This window comes from Papio anubis, chromosome 10 (assembly GCF_008728515.1).
Source record: "Papio anubis isolate 15944 chromosome 10, Panubis1.0, whole genome shotgun sequence".
NCBI lineage: Eukaryota > Metazoa > Chordata > Mammalia > Primates > Cercopithecidae > Papio > Papio anubis.
In genome coordinates, this window is record NC_044985.1 from 17,365,477 (window position 1) to 17,390,514 (window position 25,038).

The 25,038-nt window shown below is 40.8% G+C and overlaps 1 protein-coding gene across 2 annotated transcripts in view; it reads right to left on the reverse strand.

Moving 5' to 3' along the window:
- NCKAP5 (NCK associated protein 5) overlaps positions 1-25,038 on the reverse strand; it is a 914,274-nt gene that overhangs the window by 227,033 nt on the left and 662,203 nt on the right. For both annotated transcript variants that reach the window (XM_021924271.2, XM_021924272.2), the window contains exons 8-9: positions 14,185-14,253; positions 4,293-4,331 (exon numbers count right to left, since the gene is read on the reverse strand). In XM_021924271.2, coding sequence (XP_021779963.2) covers positions 4,293-4,331; positions 14,185-14,253 — 108 coding nt within the window. The remainder of the gene's footprint in view (positions 1-4,292; positions 4,332-14,184; positions 14,254-25,038) is intronic.

Genomic DNA, 25,038 nt, shown 5'->3' on the forward strand with positions numbered 1-25,038 from the left:
CTTCCAGAAGTTTTAAGAAGTCCTGCGGCTACACTGCCTTTTATTTTATTCCCTGTGATCATAACTGACGGTTGGATTTCAACCCATCTGTTGATTTTCATGGCATCTCTCTCTGTCCTACTGAACTACAGTGGAGAAAAACAAGTGACTGAATGGGATTGTGGAGGAAGAATGAAGGAGTGGGTCAGAGCGTGGGGTGGAGAAAAACAAGTGACTGAATGGGATTGTGGAGGAAGAATGAAGGAGTGGGTCAGAGCGTGGGGTTTACAGTGCAACAGCCATAATTAAAGCAGGGGCTTTGCCACTGCCCAGCAGTTGAAACTATGAGCAAACTATTTTTTTTAGTCCTACCTCACTGGGCTGCCTTGAGATCAAAACGACTTGGTGCATTTAAAATGCTGCACGTTTCTGGTTTTCTGTCCTTATGATAGCTTGCTGAGAATGATGGTTTCCAGCTGCATCCATGTCCCTACGAAGGACACGAACTCATCCTTTTTTATGGCTGCATAGTATTCCATGGTGTGTGTGCGCCACATTTTCTTAATCCAGTCTGTCACTGATGGACATTTGGGTTGGTTCCAAGTCTTTGTTATTGTGAATAGTGCCGCAATAAACATACGTGTGCATGTGTCTTTGTAGCAGCATGACTTATAATCCTTTGGGTATATCCCCAGTAGTGGGATTGCTGGGTCAAATGGTATTTCTAGTTCTAGATCCTTGAGGAATCGCCACACTGTTTTCCACAATGGTTGAACTAGGGGGAGGGATAGCATTAGGAGATATACCTAATGTAAATGACGAGTTAATAGGAGCAGCACACCATCATGGCACATGTGTACACACGTAACAAACCTGCACGTTGTGCACATGTACCCTAGAACTTAAAGTATATATATAAAAAAAAGTGCTGCACGTGGGGTCTGAAGGCTTGTAAATGCCTGCTAAATATCAGCAGCCGCCTGATACCACACAGATCACTGCTGGAGAAGTGGACACAGATGGTTCAATTGCACCTTTACAAGGGAAATAGGCAGGAATTTGGAGTTTTCTCAGCTACAAGCTATAAAATTGTTTTCTGGGTCTGCCTGAATGGCTGGATTCTACCATACCCAGCTTTATTCCATGTCAGTGAAGAAAACACACCATCAAAATATGTGGTTCCTCTAAAGAACATGCAGATAAGCCTGAGACTGTTGATATGAATGAAAATAATTGCAGAGAAAATGCCTTTCTTCTGTGTTTTGCTTAGTGGCAAAAACAAAACAAACAAACAAAAAACAAACTCCAAACACTGAAGAACCTAGACGAGTTACATTTTCTCCAAGTGTAATTGACTTAATGAAGATAAAATACATTTCAGATAACAATATGAGTTTAACCTGAATTATTGATTTCACTCACACTTGTAGACTTGGACCCATGATTTGGAGGCATCAAAGGAAGAAAGTTTGGTTTAATATGATCACTTTTGTATTATTGTTCTAAAGGGGTACAGTCCATTCACTTAAGGGAATCTACAGGTTTTTGAGATAAACTGAATTACTTGACTAGGTACACTGAACAGAAACTGATAAGTTAATGGAAATAATTTTTTTTTCTATCAGTATCAATAGACTGTGTTACCTCAGGATGCTTGTCTGGGCCAATTCATGATATGCCATGAAGAATGTATTTCTGGCTGCCCAGTGAGGAGCTGAAGCCACAGCAGATTTGCCTTTGTGTCATAACTAATGACATATTCTAAAACTGCACAGTAATGCCTATTATTTCACCTCAAGGATCTTCTGGTGACTTGGATAAATCACTCAAGATTTTTTTCTGTTTCATCTTTGCGACCTACATTCCTTTTTGGAATTAGTTTTCTCATCTGCATTTGGAGTGCATTGTATATTTTATATTGTGCTCTTAATTAAAAAGAAATTTTAGTCTTTTTGCAGCAATTTTACAGTTCCCATAAAATCTGGAGGCACACATTTCTGCAGAACATGATTCTTTTGAAATCTCCAAAAGCCCCCAGCATCTCTTTCTGCCTCATAGTGTCCCTGAGGTATGCTATCTCACAGTAGCACGTCTTTCTGTGTCTCACTGCTTAACTGTACCAAGGTAGATTTATCTGTTTACTAGTTATTACTTGGATTTGTGTAGCTATTTTTTTTTTTTTTGTAGCTGACCTGAAGGGCCCCTTTTTCTTTTTATCGTACCAGACGGCTTCCTTGTCTCTTTCCTGAGGCACCATTAACAAAAGCAGGCATGAGAAGTCTTTCAACAGTTGTACACAGGGCTGCAATAGTACTTCCCCATTCCTCAGGTTTGTAACTAAGTCATCATAGAGTTTCAAGCAGGAGACAAACAATGGAGAAATTAAAGCCTCAAAAAAGAAAAAGCATTCAAAAATGTTGCAGCAGCAATTACAATTTGTCCTCCAATATCTATTTCTCACCTTCTTCCAAAGTAAATTTTAGCCGGGCACACACCCAGAACAAAGACTTCTTTGCCGGGTTTGTTAGGTGTGGCTGTGTGAGTAAGGTCTGTTCAAGGAGATGTATGTAAGTAATGTATGAAAGCTTTTGGAAGTGTCCTTTAAAAGACAGCTGCTGTATGCCCTTTATCTTCTTCATATTCCTCAGCTTTTTTTTCCCTTTCTGATGGCTAGAATGTGTGGATGTGATGACTGGAGCTAGCATAGTCCTTCTGGACCATGAAGTGACCTTGAAAATGGGGCCACGTTCCATGAAATACAGAGATGGAAGCTAGGGACCCCGTGGACTTTATGGAGCAGAGCTACCATCCCAGTTCTGCCTACCTGTCGGTTTATACGTGAGAAAGAACTAACATTGTAACTTATTTAAGCCACCTCATTATGGATCTCTGTTGCTCACAATGGAGCCTAATTTTAACTCTACGTAAGTGGTACTCAAATCTCTTTATTTAGGCATGTTAGTGTAAAACTGGAAGCAGTTAAAATTATTTTTAGAAGGAACCATGACATTTTGACAGAAATAGTAGGCAAGAAAGTCTAGCAAAAGTTTCACAATGCCTGTAACATATAAATTTTAAAGAATATTTAAATATCTCCATGAGAAGGAGTCAACCCCTAATACAATTATTTTCAATTAAAAAAATCAAAATGGCATAAATTATTTTGCTGCCATTTGTCACATCATCCTGAATATGCTGCAGGATCTAAAAGTTTCTTTGGGAGAAGTCTCTATTTCACAGATAGAAATGAAAGTAAACAAAATCTGAGGGAACTAAAATTTAGCTTCTCAGAAGCATCATGGCCAGAGATGGAAAACATTCTATAAAATTCACTGAAACAGCCAAATTTGGGCAAAACTGACCTGCATTTACTGTCTGTGCCTAGATAATGTGATCTGATATTGTCCGAAGGAAGAATGGCAAGGCAGCAAACACATAGGTATGGAAATTTCAGGTACAGTGGTTACCACTATTTTATATGTACCACAAACTACTGCAGTAACTGTTCCACCTGCTTCTTTTTTTTTTTTTTTTTGAGACGGAGTCTTGCTCTGTGCCCCAGGCTGGAGTGCAGTGGCGCGATCTCGGCTCACTGCAAGCTCCGCCCCGCCGGGTTCACGCCATTCTCCTGCCTCAGCCTCCTGAGTAGCTGGGACTACAGGCGCCCGCCACCTCGCCCGGCTAATTTTCTTGTATTTTTAGTAGAGACAGGGTTTCACCGTGTTAGCCAGGATGGTCTCGATCTCCTGACCTCGTGATCCGCCCGTCTCGGCCTCCCAAAGTGCTGGGATTACAGGCTTGAGCCACCGCGCCCGGCCCCACCTGCTTCTTTTGGTAGGGTCACCACAGCAGTCCCAGGAGGTGGGAACTGTTATTCCCACATTACAGAAGAGGAACTAGGGCTCAGGGAAATTAAATGACTTCCCTAACTTCAAGGATCTCTTGCTGAATTTTAGACTTGCGTTAATGCTGTACAAAAGAAGATACTCATTTTATAGGAATTGGGAGAATTCGCCAACTTCCTGAAAGTTTGTATTTACTAAATAAAAATGATGGGTTTTCTACTCATGTGGGTACATGAAAATCATCTTCAAAAGGCTTTCTATTATTTTACCAAGAGTTTGGATTTTTTATACAAATTCTACTGGTCACTGATGATACTTCGTATGCTATCTAAAACACACACGATTTTCACTAAGCGAATAAATACAAAAGTATTGCATCTATCAATCACAATTTCCTAGCTTAACAACGTGAGTTCCAATATAGTCACATAAGTGCCTTGAAAAGAACAAAGCCAGAAAGTGACCTACCTTTTGAGTAAGCAGAGCTTGAACAACTTGGTTGGCTACCTTTAAAAAATAAAGAAAAAGTTGTCATTTATAATAACGAGACTTTATAGGCACTGACTCTAATTTACCAATACGTTTCTCGCAGCTTATTGTAGCTAATTAGCTCCTCATTTGCCTCTTTCCTCTACATCCAGAGATCTGATTCTTTTCATAATAAGCCTATCCTTCTAGGCAATATTTTGCTTTCTCCAAAGGTGACCCTGTTGCTAATTAAGATGGCTACACTTAAAAGATCATTCATACCTTGACTTTCACATTTCCATATTTGGAAAAATGATATCCTTTCATATACTCCAAGAAGGCTAAAAAATGATACAGTGCCAAACACAGTCCTAATTATCTGCACACAGTTTCTATACTTCACTGATTTACAATGCCCCTTGCCTCTCCTTCCTATTCCTTTGCTGTCTATTTCACTGCTTCATATTACTTGCAATAGAGATAGGTTGAATGGTCAACAATAGGGACAACTCGTTGTTTCCTCTTTTTTTTTTTTTTTTTTTTTTTTTGAGACGGAGTCTCGCTCTGTCGCCCAGGCTGGAGTGCAGTGGCCGGATCTCAGCTCACTGCAAGCTCCGCCTCCCGGGTTCCCGCCATTCTCCTGCCTCAGCCTCCCGAGTAGCTGGGACTACAGGCGCCCACAACCGCGCCCGGCTAATTTTTTTTTGTATTTTTAGTAGAGACGAGGTTTCACCGTGGTCTCGATCTCCTGACCTTGTGATCCGCCCGCCTCGGCCTCCCAAAGTGCTGGGATTACAGGCGTGAGCCACCGCGCCCGGCCTGTTGTTTCCTCTATGTCCTGCTTTCATCTTCAATGTTTTCGCTTATGTCACCCTCTTGTTGTTGCTACCTGTAATAAAATCTGGTAGTTGTTTACTGCAACATCCATTTTTTTTCCTTTTTCCTGAGTAACAAACCCAGTCCTCTGGGGCTGGGCACATTCAACTGCATTTCCCAGCTACTCCTGTAGTGAAATGTTACCATGTGACAAAATTCTGGCCAATAAGACGTAAGCAGACTATTCTCTTGGGCTTACAGGAAGTCTCAAAGAAGAAGGGGGCTCACCCTTCATCATCTTCCTGACTAGGAATGGAAGTACAGCAATGGCTGGAACTTCAGCAGTTACCCTGACAAAAACAGTCACATATTAAGGATATTTGGACAGAGAAAAGGACAAGCTTGGTCCTGAGGATGCTATGGAGCTGTACTGTCTATTGAACATTGATGTGAGGGAAATAAGGTAGACACTGTTATTTTGAGTTTCTTCCAGTAAACAACCAAACATAATTCTTTGTAATATTTTCAGGGACCTCATTTTCTTCAAGTATCAGGCAGCTTGGGACAGCAGAAGAACCTAAATCCCTCCTCAGCCCAAGGCAGTGAATCTTGATTAATCGAAGCCAATATTAGCAATTCCAGTGACTGGTTTAGGAGCTGGCATATAACACAATTCCAGCTAAGGACCACAGGTAAAACCAGTAACATGTTCCTGGTGTTTCAAGAATCTGGCATTTTCTCCAGGTAACCATTCATTATTACTGTATGTATTTGTGCTAAGATTTCTTTTTCATCTGCATATTTCAAAACACTTTGCACAGAATCACCTACTAAACTTCGCTATTACCTTGAAGCTATGTAGCTACATGGTTACCATTGATAAAATTAAGGTGGATAGGTGAAGTGGGTGGTACGTTTCAGCTAATACATAAACTGTAAACATTTAATGTGATAACTGAAATTGACAGCATGAAAGACTAAATCCGAATACTTAAATATCCTAGATATAAGGCACTCTGGTTCATTCGTTTCTTCCTTCACTTATCCAATATAAATTTTCTGAGTATCTACTTGCAAAGCTAGCTGATTGGGCCATGGTCCTTGACTTCAAAGACTCATACCTGGCAGCGAGTTGGCAAAAACACAATTATAACACAGTGTGACAAACATCTAATCATCATGGTAATTCTTACATTCAACTGGAGACTGAGGGACACTTTCGTGTTATTTCTCTCTTGGTAACACATTTATTTTTGGTGATGCTCAACTATTTGTGCTTCTTTCTCTATCTAGTATAGGGGAACAGATTATGGTAAGAATGTTTTCATGGAGCTTAATTGTTTTTTGACTCAATATTGACAAATAGTACATCCTTCAGGACAGCTGGCTACCAGTAAGTCTCATTGAAAATTAAAACACAGGCTGCCGTCAACTTTTGGTTAGAAAGCAATCACACCACTAGCAGGAAATGACTAAAATCAGATTATCTGTAATTGATTCGTTAAATTATATGCACAAGAAGGATCTTTTTCCCATCAGAAAAAGTCTTTTCAAAGTTACATTGCAGACATTAAGTAAAAAGAAAGGCTGTTCATTGAAACCATGATTTTAAAGAAAACGTATTCTTAGGTATTTCTGATTTTTTTTGAGTGAAGCACAACTTACAGAACTACCATAGACCAAAGTAAACTATACTTTCATTAACTGAGGCCCCATGTTCCTTTATCACTTTATTTGTTTGTGACCACAACAGTGATAAATGTTATCCAACCCAAGCAAATTGACCAATAGCGTAAGAGTGAATGTCAGTTTTCCAGCATTCATTCCAATTCATAAGTAACTAAGAATTCAAAGTCAAACTACATATCATCTATTTTATTGTTGGCAAATAAAACAAAACAAAACAAAACAGAAGAATTGAACTATTCATGCAGGTTGAATCAGGAACAAGGTACCGAAGTTAAATCATGCCATAAATAATTTACTTCTTTTGGATCTCAAACTTTGGATTTGATTTACATTCTCATAAAACTGCCCAATATCAATATTTTCTTTTCTTTCTCCCAACCGGTCTCTCGCTGAAACCATTCTGATAACAGTGGTCACATAAAACAGCTCTATCCATGATTTATCAGGAGACACAGACTAATATCCTAACTCTAACAGCCCACAGGAGGAAATACGTTATATCTCGCAATCCAAGCAGTTGCCCTATAGGCTTAGAGACTCTATATCTAACACAGTTCCTTCTGGCATGTACTTGGGAAAATTGTTTGCTCCACTTGAAAACTGAACAAAGATACACGAATGCCTTATTTCTTTACCTACTGACATGAGGTTATGTTACCCAGAAGGACTCGCTGGTTCTTTGAAAAAGAGCAGGCAGATGATACAGATGCTTTCCTCTATACTATCTATAATGACAGTGTCCGAGGTTTTGTTATCGCTTTTAACAGCTAACTTCCCTGATGCATAAATAGGACAGTTGCTTGGAGCTTGTGCCTGCAACCTCTACTAGGTTGAAAAGATAATGCCTGGAATGCGCCCCTGCTCTCAACCTAGCATTATGCCCTAAGCATTTGGGTTGCAAATAATCACACACCTATAGGCCCAGCTAGTGAGAACAAATCACTTCCAATGTCATCTGCCAGCTTTCCTCTCCAGAGAAAGGGCAGCAGCTGGGCTAGGCTGCAAGGGACTTGAAGCACGCTGGAAAAGCAAAGCTGGCAGTCCTTAAGCCACTAGCTTGTAGTACAGCCTCCCTTAGGCTGTCCGTAGAGGCCGCTCCCCTTTGCTCCTAGGAGATGGAGCAGGGCTGCAGGTGAGACAGGGCTGCAGGTGAGACAGGAGATGAGCAGGGCTGCAGGTGAGACAGGGCTGCAGGTGAGACAGGAAAGGAGAGCGCCTCAGTACATCTCGTATTTCCTTCTCAGTAAGAATTCTCTCAGACAATCTGGCTCCTCTAACACATGGCTGATCTTCTACTCACACAAAACTTGGCTCTTCTTCCCTGAAAAACTTCCAGGGCTCGTGATTCCTCCATGCACTCTCCTGGAAGTGGGCGCGCAGAGGCAGGAAAAGCTGGGGCTGTGAAGTTGTCTATTATTTTATTGCAAAACAGTCCTTGAAGCTGAATAAGAAGCCACACCAAGAAGTTTATTCACAGAGAGAATTCTCAGCCAAGGGCTGGGGTGGAGGGTGGAGAAGCTTCGGGTTTGTGGGTGTGGGGAGTGAGGATCTCCAATGGCTCTATGCTTTGACAGTCCTCTCCTGGCTAGTGGGCTTGCTTTCATACTTTCATGAGCTATTTCACCATGCAAAGCCACTGTCGTGTCAACAAAGTAACTGAAAAATCTAATCAGGAAAAGCACGTGTTTTTGAAAATGTGCTTTGGAGAGGTGTTCTATGCTTCTGAGCTTGGTTGATTGTACTGAGGCAGCTAGGAGAAAGCATGGAGAACATGGACTTGGGTTAAAACAGTGCCTATGTTAACTTCACACACTGACATGCACAGGGGATGGGAGAGAAACCTGACTTTTCTCATCCATAAAATAGAGGAGCTGCCTACCTCTAAAGTTGTGAAAAAGGCATGAGATGATAGACATAATCAGTGAAACCATCTAGGGCAGGACTTGATACAAAGCAGTCACCCCTAAATGTGAATCAGGCCACTCAAACCTTGGAAAATACAATCCATGTTCAGGTAAGCAGTTAAGAAAAAATGCTTAAAGAATAAGGGATTTTATTTGTAAGGGCATGAGGGGTATGTATATGTGTGTGTGTTTCTGTGTGTGTCCACATAATATACATGTATAAATGTAAGTCAATAAGCATCTGTATTATTCATTTACTTTGTAAAACAATCCTGTAAGATACAAACAAGAAAGAAGCTCGAAGAGGTAAATACACAGCCCCATACAACATTGGAAAAGGGGGAACAGTGAACCCTAGCCTTCCTAATCCAAAGCCCATGAAGTTCTCTTCTTCTAATTCAAATCAGAGTATTTGAAGTGGGTCTACTATTTTTTTCAGCTGATTAATCCTTGGATTATCATTTGGGTTAGTGCATAATAAATGAGTGCTCATCTCTGAAGAGATAACTGTAGAAATTAGTCTAAATATGTATGTGGGATTTAGGGAAATACTAATTTGGAAATTAATTTCCTGCTGATACTCTCCATTCATTCATTTAGTCATTCAACAAATATGCATTAGGCACCTAGTGTGGGGCAGGAATCTGCTGGGTCCTGCAGAAATAATGTGAGAAGAAATGCAGGGACTGCCTCCAAGGTGATAGAATCTGGGGCAAACAAGGAGTAGATCATCTGTAATTTCCACGAAATGAGTATTTTGAACATAGGAAGGTGACAAGTAGGATCGTCTTCCATTTCTGTCTATCAAGACCTTGTTTTTTTTTTTTGTTTTTTTTTTGAGACAGAGTCTTGCTCTGTCACCCAGGCTGGAGGGCAGTGGCACAATCTCAGCTTATTGCAACCTCTACCTCCTGAGTTCAAGCAATTCTCCTGCTTCAGTCTCCTAAGTAGCTGGGTCTACAGGCTCCCGCCACCATGCCTGGCTAATGTTTTGTGTTTTCAGTGGAGACAAGGTTTCACTATGCTGGCTAGGCTAGTCTTGCACTCCTGACCTTGCGATCCACCCGCCTTGGCCTCCCAAAGTGCTGGGATTACAAGCGTGAGCCACAACGCCCAGCCAAAACCTTGATTTTAAAGATGATGTAGGGCCCAGCAGTGGGATATGCCTGAGAATGTCCTGGGAATGATTCTAAAATCCAAGCTAGGAATGTAGCATGTGGTTCAGGGAGACAGGTGAGAAATAGTCTCAGCAACCTACTTCTACCCTTACTTAAAATTCTTTTTTTTGTCTATTTCTGAACTACATCCAAAGGTCTAGTTTTCAACGTCCTTGCGCTCTGAAGTGTAGAGGTTGGAAAATAACTCAACTCTACCATCGTCACTGACTGTAAGGGGCCAGTTCTGATTGGAGAGGAAATAGCAGTTTCTCCAACTTTTCCTGCAGAAGCCTCCTGGAATGTTTGTGAAAATTGCCAGTTTCCTGTCCCTGCATACTGATTGGGAAGGTCTGAATGAGGTCTAAGGATATGCAATTTTAGCAATCACCGCACATCCTTCTGATGCAAAGGGCTCCCAGGAACACACCTTGAGAAACACTGGGATATGGTTTATTTTATTTTATTTTATTGCTTGTAGCTTTATATGATCTCAGACTTTGTTGTGGAATCAGAAGTAATTTAAAACTTCCACATGAGTCTGTGCTCTTCTATTACTGTATCTAAACTTGGCGGCGGGAGCTTTCATCCTTCTACTGAAAATTTCTGAAAATGCTCTCTAAAGCACAGCATTCAGATAATCTAATTGTAGTGGTTCTCAACCCCAGATGAACGTTATAATCTCCTGTGGTGCTTTAAAAAACCAGAAAGCCCAGGCTCCGCCCAAAAGCAGAGTCAGATGGGAATCTCTGAGGTGTGACACAGCCAGCAGTATTTTTAAAGGTCCTCAGGTAAGTCCACCAAGCAGCTACGGAGGAGAAGCACTTGCTGTTCTGGATTCGAGACCTCACCTGCTGCAGCTCCTTCTGCTGAAAGACACCCTTTCCAATTCTGCCCTCTCCTCTGCTCGCCTACCTGCTGCTCCTCCTGCCCTCTGGTGACTGCATTCTGTGTTTCCAAAGTCCACAGTGCAGCTCATTTGCTCTGTGACTTTCTCGTACCTCCCTACCCTGCGACTGTCCATCCCTTGCACTTCTCCTTCCAGCCTGCGAGTGCCGTGAGCTCTCAGGACCTGGGTGAGGCTGACAGCCAGTAAAGGTTTTCAGGATACAACCGAATCCATCGAAGTGCAGCGCAGTGGTTTTGCATGTTATTTTACTTCTTTACAAGGGAATAGTAGGTATGAAAGAAACTGCAGCCAAGGCAATACTGTGAATAAATAGCAAGTCATTGCCTGCCAGTAAGTGTCTGTCAAACAGCTAGACTAAGAAGCTTGATTGTAACATGCAAACCTCCGAACTCTAAGATTAATCCCTTGGTTTTTCGTTTGTACTGCAAGGCAGGGAGATGAGATAGGGAGCAGTAGCGGTGATGATGAAGTGTACGCATGCACACCTGTTTGTATACAGGTGTGTGCACTTGTGAATGTGCATGCCTAGCAAGCCAGGGCATATGTGTGTGTATCTAGGAATGTGAGTCTGTTACCTTCTGAATAAATGTGCTCTTTTATTGGAACACAGATTCTCAAGTGTTTTCCCCAAATCCTCAATATGTTCCTCATTTCCCAGAAAATAACAATCAGTGCAAAAAGGAATGAAGAACATTTTATTTATTTATTTGAGATGGGGTTTTACTCTGTCACCCAGGCTGGAATGCAGTGGCAGGATTATGGCTCACTGCAGCCTGGACCTCCCGGGCCCAAACGATCCTACTACCTCAGCCTCCCAAGTAGCTGTGTCTACAGGCACATGCCAATACACTCGCCTAGGTTTTATGATTTTATTTTTTTTTATTTCGTAGAAACAGAGTCTCCCTGTGTTGCCCAGACTGGTCTTAAACTTCTGGGCTCAAGTAATCCTCCTGCCTCAGCCTCCCAAAGTCGTAGGATTATAGGCATAAGCCACTGTGCCTGTCTGAAAAACATCTTAAGTTTACATTTTATCCACCTGTGTATGTCTGATGACACCCACTAGCAAGGAAAACACTTACATGAGGCCTTACCTTGTTAGTTTGTTTAATTAGTATAAAAAGCCTTGAAAAGAATTTCCAGTTGGCATTATTACTACACTCAACTACCCCGTTGAGAGTGTTCTCTTACAATGTGTGGAAATGAATTATCTACCCTCATGCAATTAGTCATAAAACAGCCTGCATGTGTAATCAGGGGTCAGTATTCATGAATACAAAACATGTGTATTGCTTAGAGGCAGTTCTTTGCTGCAAATCACCTCTTTGGCAACAGTTAATTTTTGCAACTAAGAACAGAGGAACACTCCCTCTAAAAAGTCTGTCTTCAGTGGAAACTTTATATGAAATGATTTTGTGGATAACTTATATTTTTGTCCCGCACATTCTGATGAAACCTACAGAATGCAGGCTTGGGAAACACACAGAAAATAGACTATGAGTTTCCATAAAGAAATGTGAGTGCTTTGATTGACGGGGAGGGTTGACCTGTGGGAGAACTGGGACAAAGTTTCCGTGGTGTGAGTCACATAAATCTGACTTCTAAATGCAGATAAAATCTCGGCAGAAATTTCTGTGCAGGAGGTTAAAGTGAAACTTTGCTAATCAATATATATGACCCAAAGGTACTGTATGTTCCTTTTAATATCCTTGGATCTCTTTGGTCTTTCTTGCCCTAAACTTTGACTGGACCACGAGCCTGGGGAGCAGTGAGGGCTGCTGAACTGGCCTCACTAGACTCTGAGCCATGTCAGAGTCAACTAACTTTAGTGTTTCTTTTAACTTTGGACATTGTCAAGATTATTCTGGTCTTTTAAGGTCCTGACAGGACAGAGACTTGCAAATACCATTTTGCTTGGGTAACTAACATATGTGGTTGGGAATATTAAACAATTAATATATCTAATATTAAACAGTTTTCTGGGAACATTTTGAGAGTTCTTCAACTACGTATAAGTAACCGATACAAAGTGATATGCTGATGACAGTGTCTCAAGCTGTCAAGTGCGTCAGCATCATGGGGAGAGCTTGTTGACACATAGATCGCTGAGCCCCACCCCAGAGTCTCTGATTCTGTAGGTGTGTCGTGGGTCCTGAGAATCTGCATTCCTAACGAGGCCCCAGGGGAGGCTGATGCTGCTGGCCCAGGGATCACATTTTAAAAACCACTGGTGCAGGGAGACGCCAAGGACTACTGGACCTCAAGAGGAGACAGGCTGCTTCCAGTCTGAAGGGAACAAGAGTTATATATGGCGTCACTGCTGGGAGTTGAGCATGTGTTCCTTACAGATCCCCCCATTGACTTATGGGACAGTACATGGGAGGAGAGGGGGATGGAGAGGGCAAGAAATATCAAGAGGAGTTAGAAGAGATTTCCCTCATGGATAGTAGGGAGAAAAAGACTGATGATAGACTGGCAGTTCCCACTGGAAAGGTACTGGAACCAGACGGAATGCAGTTTTTCTTTTCTTTCTAAAATCTGTATCAGGTACATTGTAACAAATCTCAAACTGAATCACCCAGAACACAATAAAGTTTTAAGGTGCTGGACAGATGACTAATGAAGTGATCTCATTTAAATAACAACTCCAATCACTGACAGGTCCTAGCTGAGAACTTGTCAGGGAGCGAATGGCCAATCATGGCAGGGAGAGACACGATGCATCGGTGATTGGTGTGGGCCCTGATGGTGTGAGGCGACAGCGGGGGAGGACGTGGGCTCTGAGCACCTGCCCATTTTCCCCTCGCCTCCCAGAAACTCTCAAATGCCCACCATCTTTGCCATCATCTCTTCATTATCATCACATAATATTTATCCAGTTTACTCGTGCGTATAGCCCCATCGTCTTCCATTCTGCTCCAATTTTCTTCCTCACTTCTCTTTCTCTTCTTGGCTTGTTCTGAATCTACTGATTTTTTTCCCTCTGGCTGCCAACTGTGAACATCATCCCCACCCACTCTATCAAGGATTTGCTTTTTCAGAAATGGTATCCAGTTGGAGATGCAGCATGACCCGACGTGGTTTTTCTCATTCATCGGAAGGGATCACACTTACTGGACAGAAAGAATTTATCATACAGTGAACTGTGGCCCAAGAATACGAAACAATAACCAAAATGAATATACAGATGCCTGTATAAGGATTTAGGGAGGGAGGGAGGCAGACACACACAGACACACACACACACACACCCCCTCATACACACACCCTTCCTTTTCAAAGGCTACATGTTTACTACATTTCTTTGGAGGAGAAAATGCTGATGTTTTGTGGAGACTGGTGGCATACACATGTATTGAGATCAGATTAAGGGAACCCTAACTAGTCCAGCCTTGGATCAGGAGTCTCTCCATCCCCCTTACCTCATCAAGACATCGCTCATATTGTTCCCTTTGATTTTCATTCTCCAAAGCCAATGCTGAATTCTCTGCCTGCAGTAAGATACAAAAATAACACAAATAAATCAATGCAGTGTTGTATTATGTGACAACTTATTCCATACAGTTACTAAATAGATCTCCTCGGGATCCAAAACAATCTTTTAGAAGTACCTTTGACAAGTTCACGCCATACTATTATAAATATTGCAGGGATGACTTCTGTCTTACCGACTTGCTCACTAAAATACATGACAATTTCAAGAAATGCAGAACTTGATATTCTGAACAGGTAGAAAATCAAATCACGGCTTGATGCGACACTGTTCCCTAAAAAGACTACAATGTTTATTTCATTCTATGAAAATGTAAATGGGAGAAATGCCTTAATCCACTTCATTAAGGCCTGTCACAGACACACAGCCTAATATTTGTTTAGGCCACAGAAAGGAATCTGACATAAAGTCATGAAAGCATAATTCCAAATGCAAACTAAATATGTTATTTTCATTGTTAGTCAATACTTATGAACATAAGATAATGAGAAATGTAAGACTTGAACTATACTTAAGCCTCCCCTTCCCTACACTCTTGTAATAGTGCTGCTTTCTCCCTCCTTAGAGCCATGTGGGTATGCGTTTGAATACGGTTATGAGGGTGACATGTGGAATAGTAAGGGGGAAGAAAAGCAATCAGTGGAAGCTTATCAGGTTTTAGAAGGAGCATGAAATGATGGTATAAAGCTGCTCTCCACCTCAGGTGACCTGGTTCCACTGCAGCCACTGCAGGTTCCTGTCTCAATCTTCAACTGTGCCAGTGAACCCTTCCTAGGGCTGTGACAATGACCACCCGCTCTGAGCCCCCAAGCAATCTTGGCTCTACCTGCCCCTTCTCTAAAATCCTCCTTGATATTTGGAAGTAGGGGTATAGTGATCTAAATCAGTATTTTCAAAATTATGGTATGATTTTTAGGTGGTACACAGATCAACATTTTAACTTCATAGTTTTTTCCCATCCATTTTTCTAAGCTTTTCATTTGGAAATAATTCCAAACTTACACCAATGGATGAATGGATTATGGTATGTATACACAATGAAACACTATCTGGCCATAAAAAAGAATGAAATAATGTAATTTGCAGCAACATGGACAGAACTAGAAGTCACGTTAAGTGAAATAACCCATGCACACAAAGACAAATATTGCATGTTCTCACTCATATGTGGGGGCTAAAAATGTGGATGTCATAATGATGGAGAATAAAATGATAGATACCAGAGGCTGGGGTGGGGGGTAGGTGGGAGAGGGGATGAAGAGAGGTTGGTCAATGGGTACAGATATACAGTTAGACAAAATATATAGTTAAATAAAAGGTATAAGTTCTATTTTTTTAACAGCAGGGTAGGGTGACTATAGTTAACAACAATGTATTGAATATTTCAAAGTAGCTAGAAGAGAGAACACGAACTGTTACTAACACATAGAAATGATAGGCTGGGCATGGTGGCTCACTTCTGTAATCCCAGCACTTTGGGAAGCAGAGGGTGGTGGATCACTAGAGGTCAGGGGTTCGAGACCAGCCTGGCCAACAGGGTGAAACCCCGTCTCTACTAAAAATACAAAAATTAGCTGGGCATGGTGGTGCACACCTGTAATCCCAGCTACTTGGGAGGCTGAGGTGGGAGAATCACTTGAATCTGGAAGGTGGAGGATGCAGTGAGTGGAGATTATGCCACTACACTCCAGCCTGGAAGACAAGAGTGAGTGAGACTCCATCTCAGAGAAAAAAAAAAAAAAAAGAGAGAGAGAGAAAAAAGAAATGATAAATACTCAAGCTGATGGATGCCTCAAATACCCTGACACAATCACTATACATTCTATACTTACAACAAAATATCACATGTCCCATAAACACATAAAATATTATGTATCAAAAAACAAAAGGATAGTATAAAGAATCCCACAAACCCTTTCCTAAGATTCACAAATTGTTAACATTTTGCCACATCTGCTATATTGATTCCTTCCCATTTCTTTTCTGCACCTAGAAAGTACCTTGTAGACATGATGCCTTTTATCCTTAAATATTTCCATATGTACTTCCTCATAACAAAGTCATTGTCTTGTACAATCACAATATAGTTGTTAATTTCAGGAAATATAGGAAATAGAAATTTATACAGTACCATAATCTGATCTACAGTTCTTCCAATTTCACCAATTGTCCCAATAATGTCCTTGATAGCAATTTTTTCCAATACACAATCCTATCTGAATAGTTTGTCTTTTTTTTTTGGATGGAGTATTGCTCTTGTTGCCCAGCTGGAGTGCAATGGCACGATCTTGGCTTACTGTGACCTCCACCTCTTGGGCTCAAGTGATTCTCCTGTCTCTGCCTCTCAAGTAGCTGGGATTACAGGCGACCGCCACCACACCTGACTAATTTTTGTACTTTTAGTAGAGATGGGGTTTCACCGTGTTGGCCAGGCTGGTCTTGAACTCCTGACCTCAGGTGATCCACCTGCCTCGGCCCCCCAAAGTGCTGGGATTACAGGCGTGAGCCACTGCACCCGGCCTGGAATAGTTTTTCTTCTTATGTTTTTTATTTCCTTCTTCCCTTGTTTTTCCTCTTATTTCCTCTTCTTCCTTGCCTTTTTTTTTTTTTCTCCTTTCTGAGTAGAGGCCAGTTATTTTTTTGAACATCCCTTAATTTGGGCTTCTCTGGAGTTTCCTCATACATATTTGGTGGAAACAGTGCACAGGTGATGCTGGGCCCTTCTCAGTGCATCATGACAACCACGTGATGTCCATGGGACCTGCTGCTGGACATGTTAACTTTCATCACTTGGTTAAGGTAGCATCTGTCAAATTTCCCCACTATAAAGTTACTGATTTTCCTTTTGCAATTAATAAGTAATTTGTGGGGAGATATTTTAAGGCTCTGAAAATATCCTATTGCTCATCAAACTTTCACCTACCTATTTTAGCAACCATCAATGATCTTTAACCAAATCATTGATTACCTTGGTTGCATATGGTGACTTCTAACTCCATTTTTCCATCTACATTTACGAGTTGACATTCTTCCACAAGTAAGTGATTTTCCATTTATTAGTATGCAAACATCGATTCTGATAATTCTGATGTTCAAATCACTCCAGCTTTGGGAGGCAAGCCCCTTTAAGTTGGTGTCTGTATCCTTTTGACATGTACCCATCATTTCTTAAATACTTTCTTTTTTCAGCAAAAACAGATGTTCCAGGACCATCTTGCTTTTTCCTTGCCTCATCCCTGAAATCAGGCATTTCTCTAAGGAATTCTCCTTCCTCTTACTTGGGGAATGATATTTGGGAACTAAGATCTGGGTGTTAGCCTGTATCAGTAGCTACTAAGGAGTCACTGCTTCTGGTCCCTTTCAGTGGAAGGATTTCTCCACACTCCTACATGCACAGGCTCAACACCCCCACCACACCCCAAGCCCCACAGGATTCTTTAGTGTCTTCTCCTTTTCCTATTAGAATCTTCCTTTTTGTACGGTTAGAACTCAGGCTCTCAGCATTATTTTAACTCCTTTGTTCAATCTTACCATGCGTACAAAATTGGTACACTATCCAAACCAGTGCTAGGAAAGGTTCAGATTTGTGTTTTTCTTTAGGACAAAAGTATAAAGTAAAAACACTGTGTTCCAAAGTTATTAAGTTGGGTTTTCCCCTCCCTCCCTTTTAGCGTGGTTATATTATTCATTTGAAATTCAGTTCAGTTCATTTGTTTCTGATGGTATTCAAATTTAATTTCCTCTCTTCTTAATTACATTTTGTTTTTTAGAATACATAAAACATTAACAAGAATCCAAAAGTTAAAACTATATTAAAGGGTATACATTGAGTGGGTGTCCCTCCCTCTCCTGCCTCATTCCTGTCTACTTCTTGAAGATTCTTTAATAGTGTCATTATCCTTTTTTTGTCTTCCTTTGTTACTGTTAAAATCATGTCCTTTGGCCGGGTGTGGTGTTTACAGGCTCACACCTATAATCTCAGCACTTTGGGAGGACAAGGCGGGAGGATCCCCTGAGCCCAGGAGTTTGAGAGCAGACTGGGCAACATAGTGAGATATCTGTCTCTACTAAAACTAAACTAAAATAAAAATTAGCCAGGTGTGGTGGTGCATGCATGGAGTCCCAGCTACTCAGGAGGGTGAGTTAGGATGATTGCTTGAGCCCTGGGAGGTCAAGACTGCAGTGAGCTATGATTGTGCCACTGTACTACAGCCTGGGCAACAAAACCAGACCCTGACTCAAATACACACTCACATATACACACATCCACACAGAGACACCCAGCATGTCCTTTGACTCCCTCCTATTACATATCCAACAATCACGTTTCTTTCTCTCTCTCCTTTTTTCCTGCTATTTCATTAGTTGCACTCTTTCTACTTTGTCAGGGTGTGTCATTTTCACACAGGCTTCTTCCACCTTTGCCCCTACCCTTGGTTTGGCCTCCTTAATGGATAATGGCTGGTTGGTCTTATGTTCTTTTGCTTCTGTAGCAAAAGAAATTGCTTTGAAATTCCCTCTTTTCCCTTTCCCCTTCACAACCACATCTCCATACGGCACCTCCTCTTTCCCCTTTATCTCCTTCTCCCCTGGCAGGCTGCCTCTCTGAGACAGCCACCTGGGTCTGCTCACTTTCCAGCCGTGTCCAGCAGCCCACTGGATCTGCCACATGTCCACCTGTGTGCCGTGCTGGCCTTGGGCTTTCTCATTTCCTTGGCGCCCTCTGCTTTCCATCTCCCTGGGCACACACACTGGCAGCAGGAGTTACATGGGTATCTGGCATTTATTTTTCTACTTAACAGTAATCTGAAATTCAACTGTTCTCTGTTATGGGTAATGGAGAAGGCATGGGTTATATGTGGTTTCATTTGTGTTTCCTGGTGATATGAATGTTTTCGTTGGCAGGCGCTTGACAAGTTTCAAATGTAGGTTAGTTGTTACTTTAATCAACGACAAAATAGGAGAAATGATCGAACCAGACTAGGGCACAAAAATTGAGGAAAACCCCCAGGAAAAGTCTGTTTGAGAGTGACTTGCCATTTTGATCAAGGTCAGATCATTTCAACTTAGTCACAGTTCAAATTCCAGAACTCCTCAAACACTGTTTCTTCTTCAGGTTACAGTTTTGATCCTTGGCTTTGCCCTTGTTCCTTTGGGGCTGAATCCCTGTTTTAACAAACCTGTGAACACCCCAGTCCCTCAGGTGGGATCCTGCCGCATTCTTTCAGGTCTCATAATGGACAGACATCTGCCACACAGCACAATCCTTCTGTGCTCAGGCTGATGGTCTGTTTGCCCTTTTTTTTTGTATTTCTTAATAGAGACGGGGTTTCACTGTGTTAGCCAGGATGGTCTCGATCTCCTGACCTCGTGATCCGCCCGTCTCGGCCTCCCAAAGTGCTGGGATTACAGGCTTGAGCCACCGCGCCCGGCCTGTTTGCCCTTTTTAAGTGCAGTTATTGGTTATTTCCAGACTGTTTCTTCTCTTCATTCTTCACCAAACTAAACTGACTCTGCTGTTTCCTTCAGGGATTGCTTTTGGCCAGTCCCATGGAAGCTTTTCCGTCTCTGCAGCTGAGATGGAACCCCTCAGTTCCTCTTCCGGCCCAAAAGGAAAAGCAGGCTCAGGTTCCAGTTCCATTCTGTTGCAGTCTTACTAGGCAAGGCCATGTTGAGTAACTCTTAGCAAGTCACTTATCATTGCTGGGTTTGCAATTTCTTAGTTAATAAACAAAGAGATCCAATTTGCCAATCTACAAAGAAACTACCAGTTCAAATATTTGTATACCGTGAATCACGGAGGAAAATGCTAAAATTCCAATTCTACAAAGTCATGTTTCTTTGGAGAAATTTACCTTTTGTGGGGTCTGCTGATTTTAGTAAGCCAACAGCACAAAGGATAATGGGAAGAGATAAAGGAGAGAACTGCAAATGCCACTTCACACTGTTTTCACTTTAAATGTCTTGGAAAAAATGTGTACAGAAATAAAGCTGAAAATGGGAATTTATATGGGATGTCTATATCTCGCTCCTACCCACAATATCACGTTGCAATAACACTGCAATCGATCCATTCAGATAATTACCGTCATTATGCCGTTTACATTACTTGCCTCACGTTTACTGCTCTGACAATCTATTACTGCCAAGTAAATTAAATACCTAAAGGGTGCTGGTGAAAGCACAATAGTCACATTTATCGTTACTGTGTTCAGTTAAAGAGACCAATTTAATTGATGTAATCCTACACATCCCATGGGACCAAAAAGATATTAACAATTATGCTGGTGAAGTTAAAATAATCTTGAACTGATGATTTTCTTTAATCCATTTGCATTTATTAGAGATTCAGGATTAACCTGCTACCAACTTAAGACAACAGAGAAAAAAAACCCCTCTTAACTAAATGTGATTTAAAGAAACAGTGAATATTTATATAGCTGGAATGGGAAAGGATAAGCAGAGAGGGAAAGGAAAGAGAACATGCAAGTGTCACTACCAAGAATTACAGATATTACAATACAGGTCTTTTTCTACTTTAAATAAGTGTGTTATTAAAGTCAATATGCCCAGAGGATGCAATGAGAGCATTCAAGTAAATGTAACAGTAGATCTTTGCATTCAGCTTTGTCTTCCACAACAATCAAAAACTTTTGCTAGACTTACCTGGTGACTTAGAAGATTTCCTGCTCAGCGTGGTTTCCCCATGGCTCCAAATTATAGTGGTCTAAATATGTTCATGGTTTCATCTCTAAAAATCCTTAAATGTCCTTATAAAATCAAAGAGCATCACAGAGCAAATCCATATTGGTTTGGTTTACTGTGGAAAAGGAGTTTGATTTGATAGGTAAAAGGAACTGTGTTTCTCAGAGGTCCTGCTCAGTGAATAGATGGGCTGGCTGGTGCTTACGAATGATTGAACAATCTGATGCTTCTAAAGCTACTGTTCTACATTAATCCTGTAAGTATGTGTTATGTTTAAAATCTTTGTATACTATAAATTTGTTTAATAGATCCTTTTCCACAGACCAAAGGTAGACTAATTCTACACAAAAATCTGTCCTCTGCATAACATAACAGCTCCGCTGCAGGCTTTTCACCTCTTATACTTTGTCTCCACTCATTTCTACGACCTTATATATCTGCTTCTCCACAGCACACACCATCTCAAGAGTCAGGCTCAGCTCCTAAAGCTCCCGTGCTCCTTCCTAGGCTGTGCCTTTGGTTTTGCTGCTCTAGTATGGAATACGCTTTATTCTCCCATTGGCCTCTCTAAATCCCACTCAGTTTTGGTGGTCTGGCTCAGGTCTGGACTTAAAATACTTAAATGGGGACACATTTAAATTTAAAAAAATGGACGTATAAAAATGTAGCAAAATATTGCAAAGAATTCCCCCACACCATTCCACAGACTCCCCAAAGGTTAACGTTTTACCACTTTTGCTTATCATTTAATAACTATCTATATCTGGAGACAAATTTTTTAAAACATTTGAGAGTAAGATGCAGACACAATGCAATGTCCTTTTACCTCTGAATACTTCAGCATGTACTTTCTAAAAATACATTTGCTATATAACCACTGTGTAGTTATCACATTCAGGAAATTAATTTATGTAATAGTCTAATCTACTTTACAGGCCTTATTCAAATTTTTCCAGTGTTCCTCAAGTGTCTCTATCTAGTCCAGGATCCAATCCAGGTTCCCAGAGCTGCATTTAGTTATCATTTCTCTTTAGCCTCCTCTCATATGGAACAGTTCCTGAGGTGTTGTCTTTTATGATCTTGATACTTTTCAAAAGTACAGGCCAGTTATTTTGTAGAATGTCCTTCAATTTGAATTTGCTTGATGTTTCTTCATAGATTTTAATATTTATGGCAAGAATATCATGGCAATGATATTGTGTCCTTCCTAGTGCATTGTATCAGGAGGCACATGATACCAATTTATTCCAATACTAAAGGTGGAGTATCTCTAATCTGAAAATCTGAAATGCTCCAAAATCTAAAATTTTTTGAGACCCAACATGAATAGAGAAATGTGCATTGGAGCCTTTTAGATTTTGGATTTTCAGATTAGGATTGCTGAACTGGGTAAATATATAATGCAAATATTTCAAAATCTGAAAACATCAGAAAGTTGAAACACTTCTGATCCTAAGCATTTTGGATAAAGGATACTCAATTTGTGTGTTAAATTTGATCACCTGATAAAGGTGGTATCTGTAACACTTCTCCACTATAAAATTGTTTATTTCCTTTTATCAACAGTATGCATCTTGTGGCAAGGTACTTCAAGATACGTAAATATCAACAGTCTTTGAGATTGAAAATATGCAAATATCTATACTTTGTTTCACTCCTCTTAGAATCTATTAATTTTTTCGACTAAAACAATTATGACTGTGGTGGTTGCCAAATAGCAACTTTTATTTTTATGTTATCTAGCCATCCATCCATCCGTCCATTCATCCATCCGTCCATCCATCCATCCATCCATCCATCCATCCATCCATCCATCCATCCATGTTAGTGCAAACGTAATTGTGGTTTTTGCCATTAAAAGTAATGGCAAAAGCTTTAATGGCAAAAGCAATTATGTTTGCACCAATCTAATATCTCTTTTTACCTTTTATACTTTGTCTCCACTCACTTCCATGATCTTACATATCTGCTGCTCCATAGTGCACACCATCTCAAGAGTTAGGCTCAGCTCCTAAAGCTCCCATGTTCCTTCCTGGGCTGTGCCTTTGGTTTTGCTGCTCTAGCACAGAATACGCTTTACGGTCCCATTGGCCAAATAGCGACTATTGGCTCTGTCACCCAGACTGGAGTGTAGTGGTGTGATCATAGCTCACTGCATACTCAAACTCCTAGGCTCAAGTGATCCTCCCACCTCAGCCTCTTGAGTAGCTGAGACTGCAGGCACGTGCCAACACAATCCACTAATTTTTAAAAACATTTTTATAGAGATAAGGTATTGATATGTTGTCCAGGCTGGTCTTGAGCTCCTGACCTTAGGTGATCCTCTCACCTCAGACTCCCAAAGCATAAATAGTGATTTAAATTCTACTAGTCTTCCTACATTTACTAGTTTGAACCTTATCATAAGTAGGGGCCACATATTTTAGCACTGTATTATTATGCCTTCAATTGAGATTAGTAGTTTCATAAGTATTATTAGTCTTCTCTAGTTAGACGCTAAGCCTTTTGAGACAGGGATCATGCTTTACATGCCTCTTTTCAAAGGAGTGAGATATAAATTAGTGTGTTTTTAACTACAGTTATGGGTGGAAATGAAAACTCAGTTTGATATTTAGATTCACTTAGTATCAGTGAGTTTGCTGGCATGGAATATATACTTTTACCTATGTCATCTCAATGGTGGTCATACACATATGTGGATATATACTGATGTATCTTTTAAAAATATTATAGACAAATGAGAAATTAAACCAGTGATAACCAACTTTTACCCTTTGCAAACATCAATATAAATCTGATTTATTATTAGTGTGTCTATAGTTTTTCTTCTTTTTTTTTTGAGACAGGGTCTCTGCCACTCATGTACGATCTTAGCTCCCTGCAACCTCCGCCTACTGGGTTCAAGTGATTTCTCCCACCTCAGCCTCCCAAGTAGCTGGGACTACAGGTACGTGCCAACATGCCCGGCTAATTTTTGTATTTTTTAGTAGAGATGGGATTTTACCATGTTGGTCAGGCTGGTCTCGAACTCCTGACCTCAAGTGATCCACCCACCTTGGCCTCCCAAAGTGCTGGGATTACAGGCGTGAGCCACTGCACCCAGCCCAGTGTGTATATTTTCAAAACGAAAGATGAATATACACCATCTGATCCATTTTGACAACTGACAAAATATTTAAAGCTTGTACTTTGTTATATTGGATAGTAGAGGAGACTGAGGTTTTGCCCCTCACTTATAAATGTTAACTGCATTTATTACTAGCATTGTTGTAGTAGTAGATTAAAGATGGTTGCAAATGCTTTGCGACTTATCTTCTCGACTCTAGACTGGCTTTACTTGATTGACCAGTGGAAGGTGGTTGAAGTTCCATCTTTGGGTCTTCCAAGGCTACATCATGAGCTTTTAATCTTCTACTTGGCCTCTTAGAACACGTCTTATATGAGCTACCATGTAGGCAGTCTGAATGTTCTGAGGTGGTATAAAGCCCCAGCTATGCAGACAGGCCCTGGAGGATGAGATGCCTCGCGGAGAGAGACAGGCCAGGGACACTGAGAAGCCAGACACAGGAGTAAAGGAGCCATCTTGGAAATGGATCCTTTTACCTCCCGACACCACATAGATTGGAGATGAACTATCCAGCTGTGTCCTCCCCAAATTTCTGACCCACAAAATTGTGACAAAAATTAAATTGTTATTTTAAGCCTCAAAGTTTTGAGACAGTTGGTTACATAGCAATAAACAGTGCAACAGTCATATTTAGGAAACGAGGTGGCACATCAATTCTTTTATGTGTACATTCAATTATTGGTCTTTTGCTGTACCTGCAGGAGCTACGCTGGGGGTAAAAAAAAGATGGATAAAATATAGAGGGGCTACCATAAAGAAAAAATAGTCTAATAGAAGAAACAAGTTAATTTCTCACATTGAAAACTACAAGGCAATAGGATCAGAACAACAACAACAAAAAATGAACAAACTTTGGATAAGGTAGGAAAGAGGTGACCCTTGAATCAGCCTACTCAACAGGCAATTGAAACAATAACAAAAGTGCACATTGGACTAGATAAAAATAACACA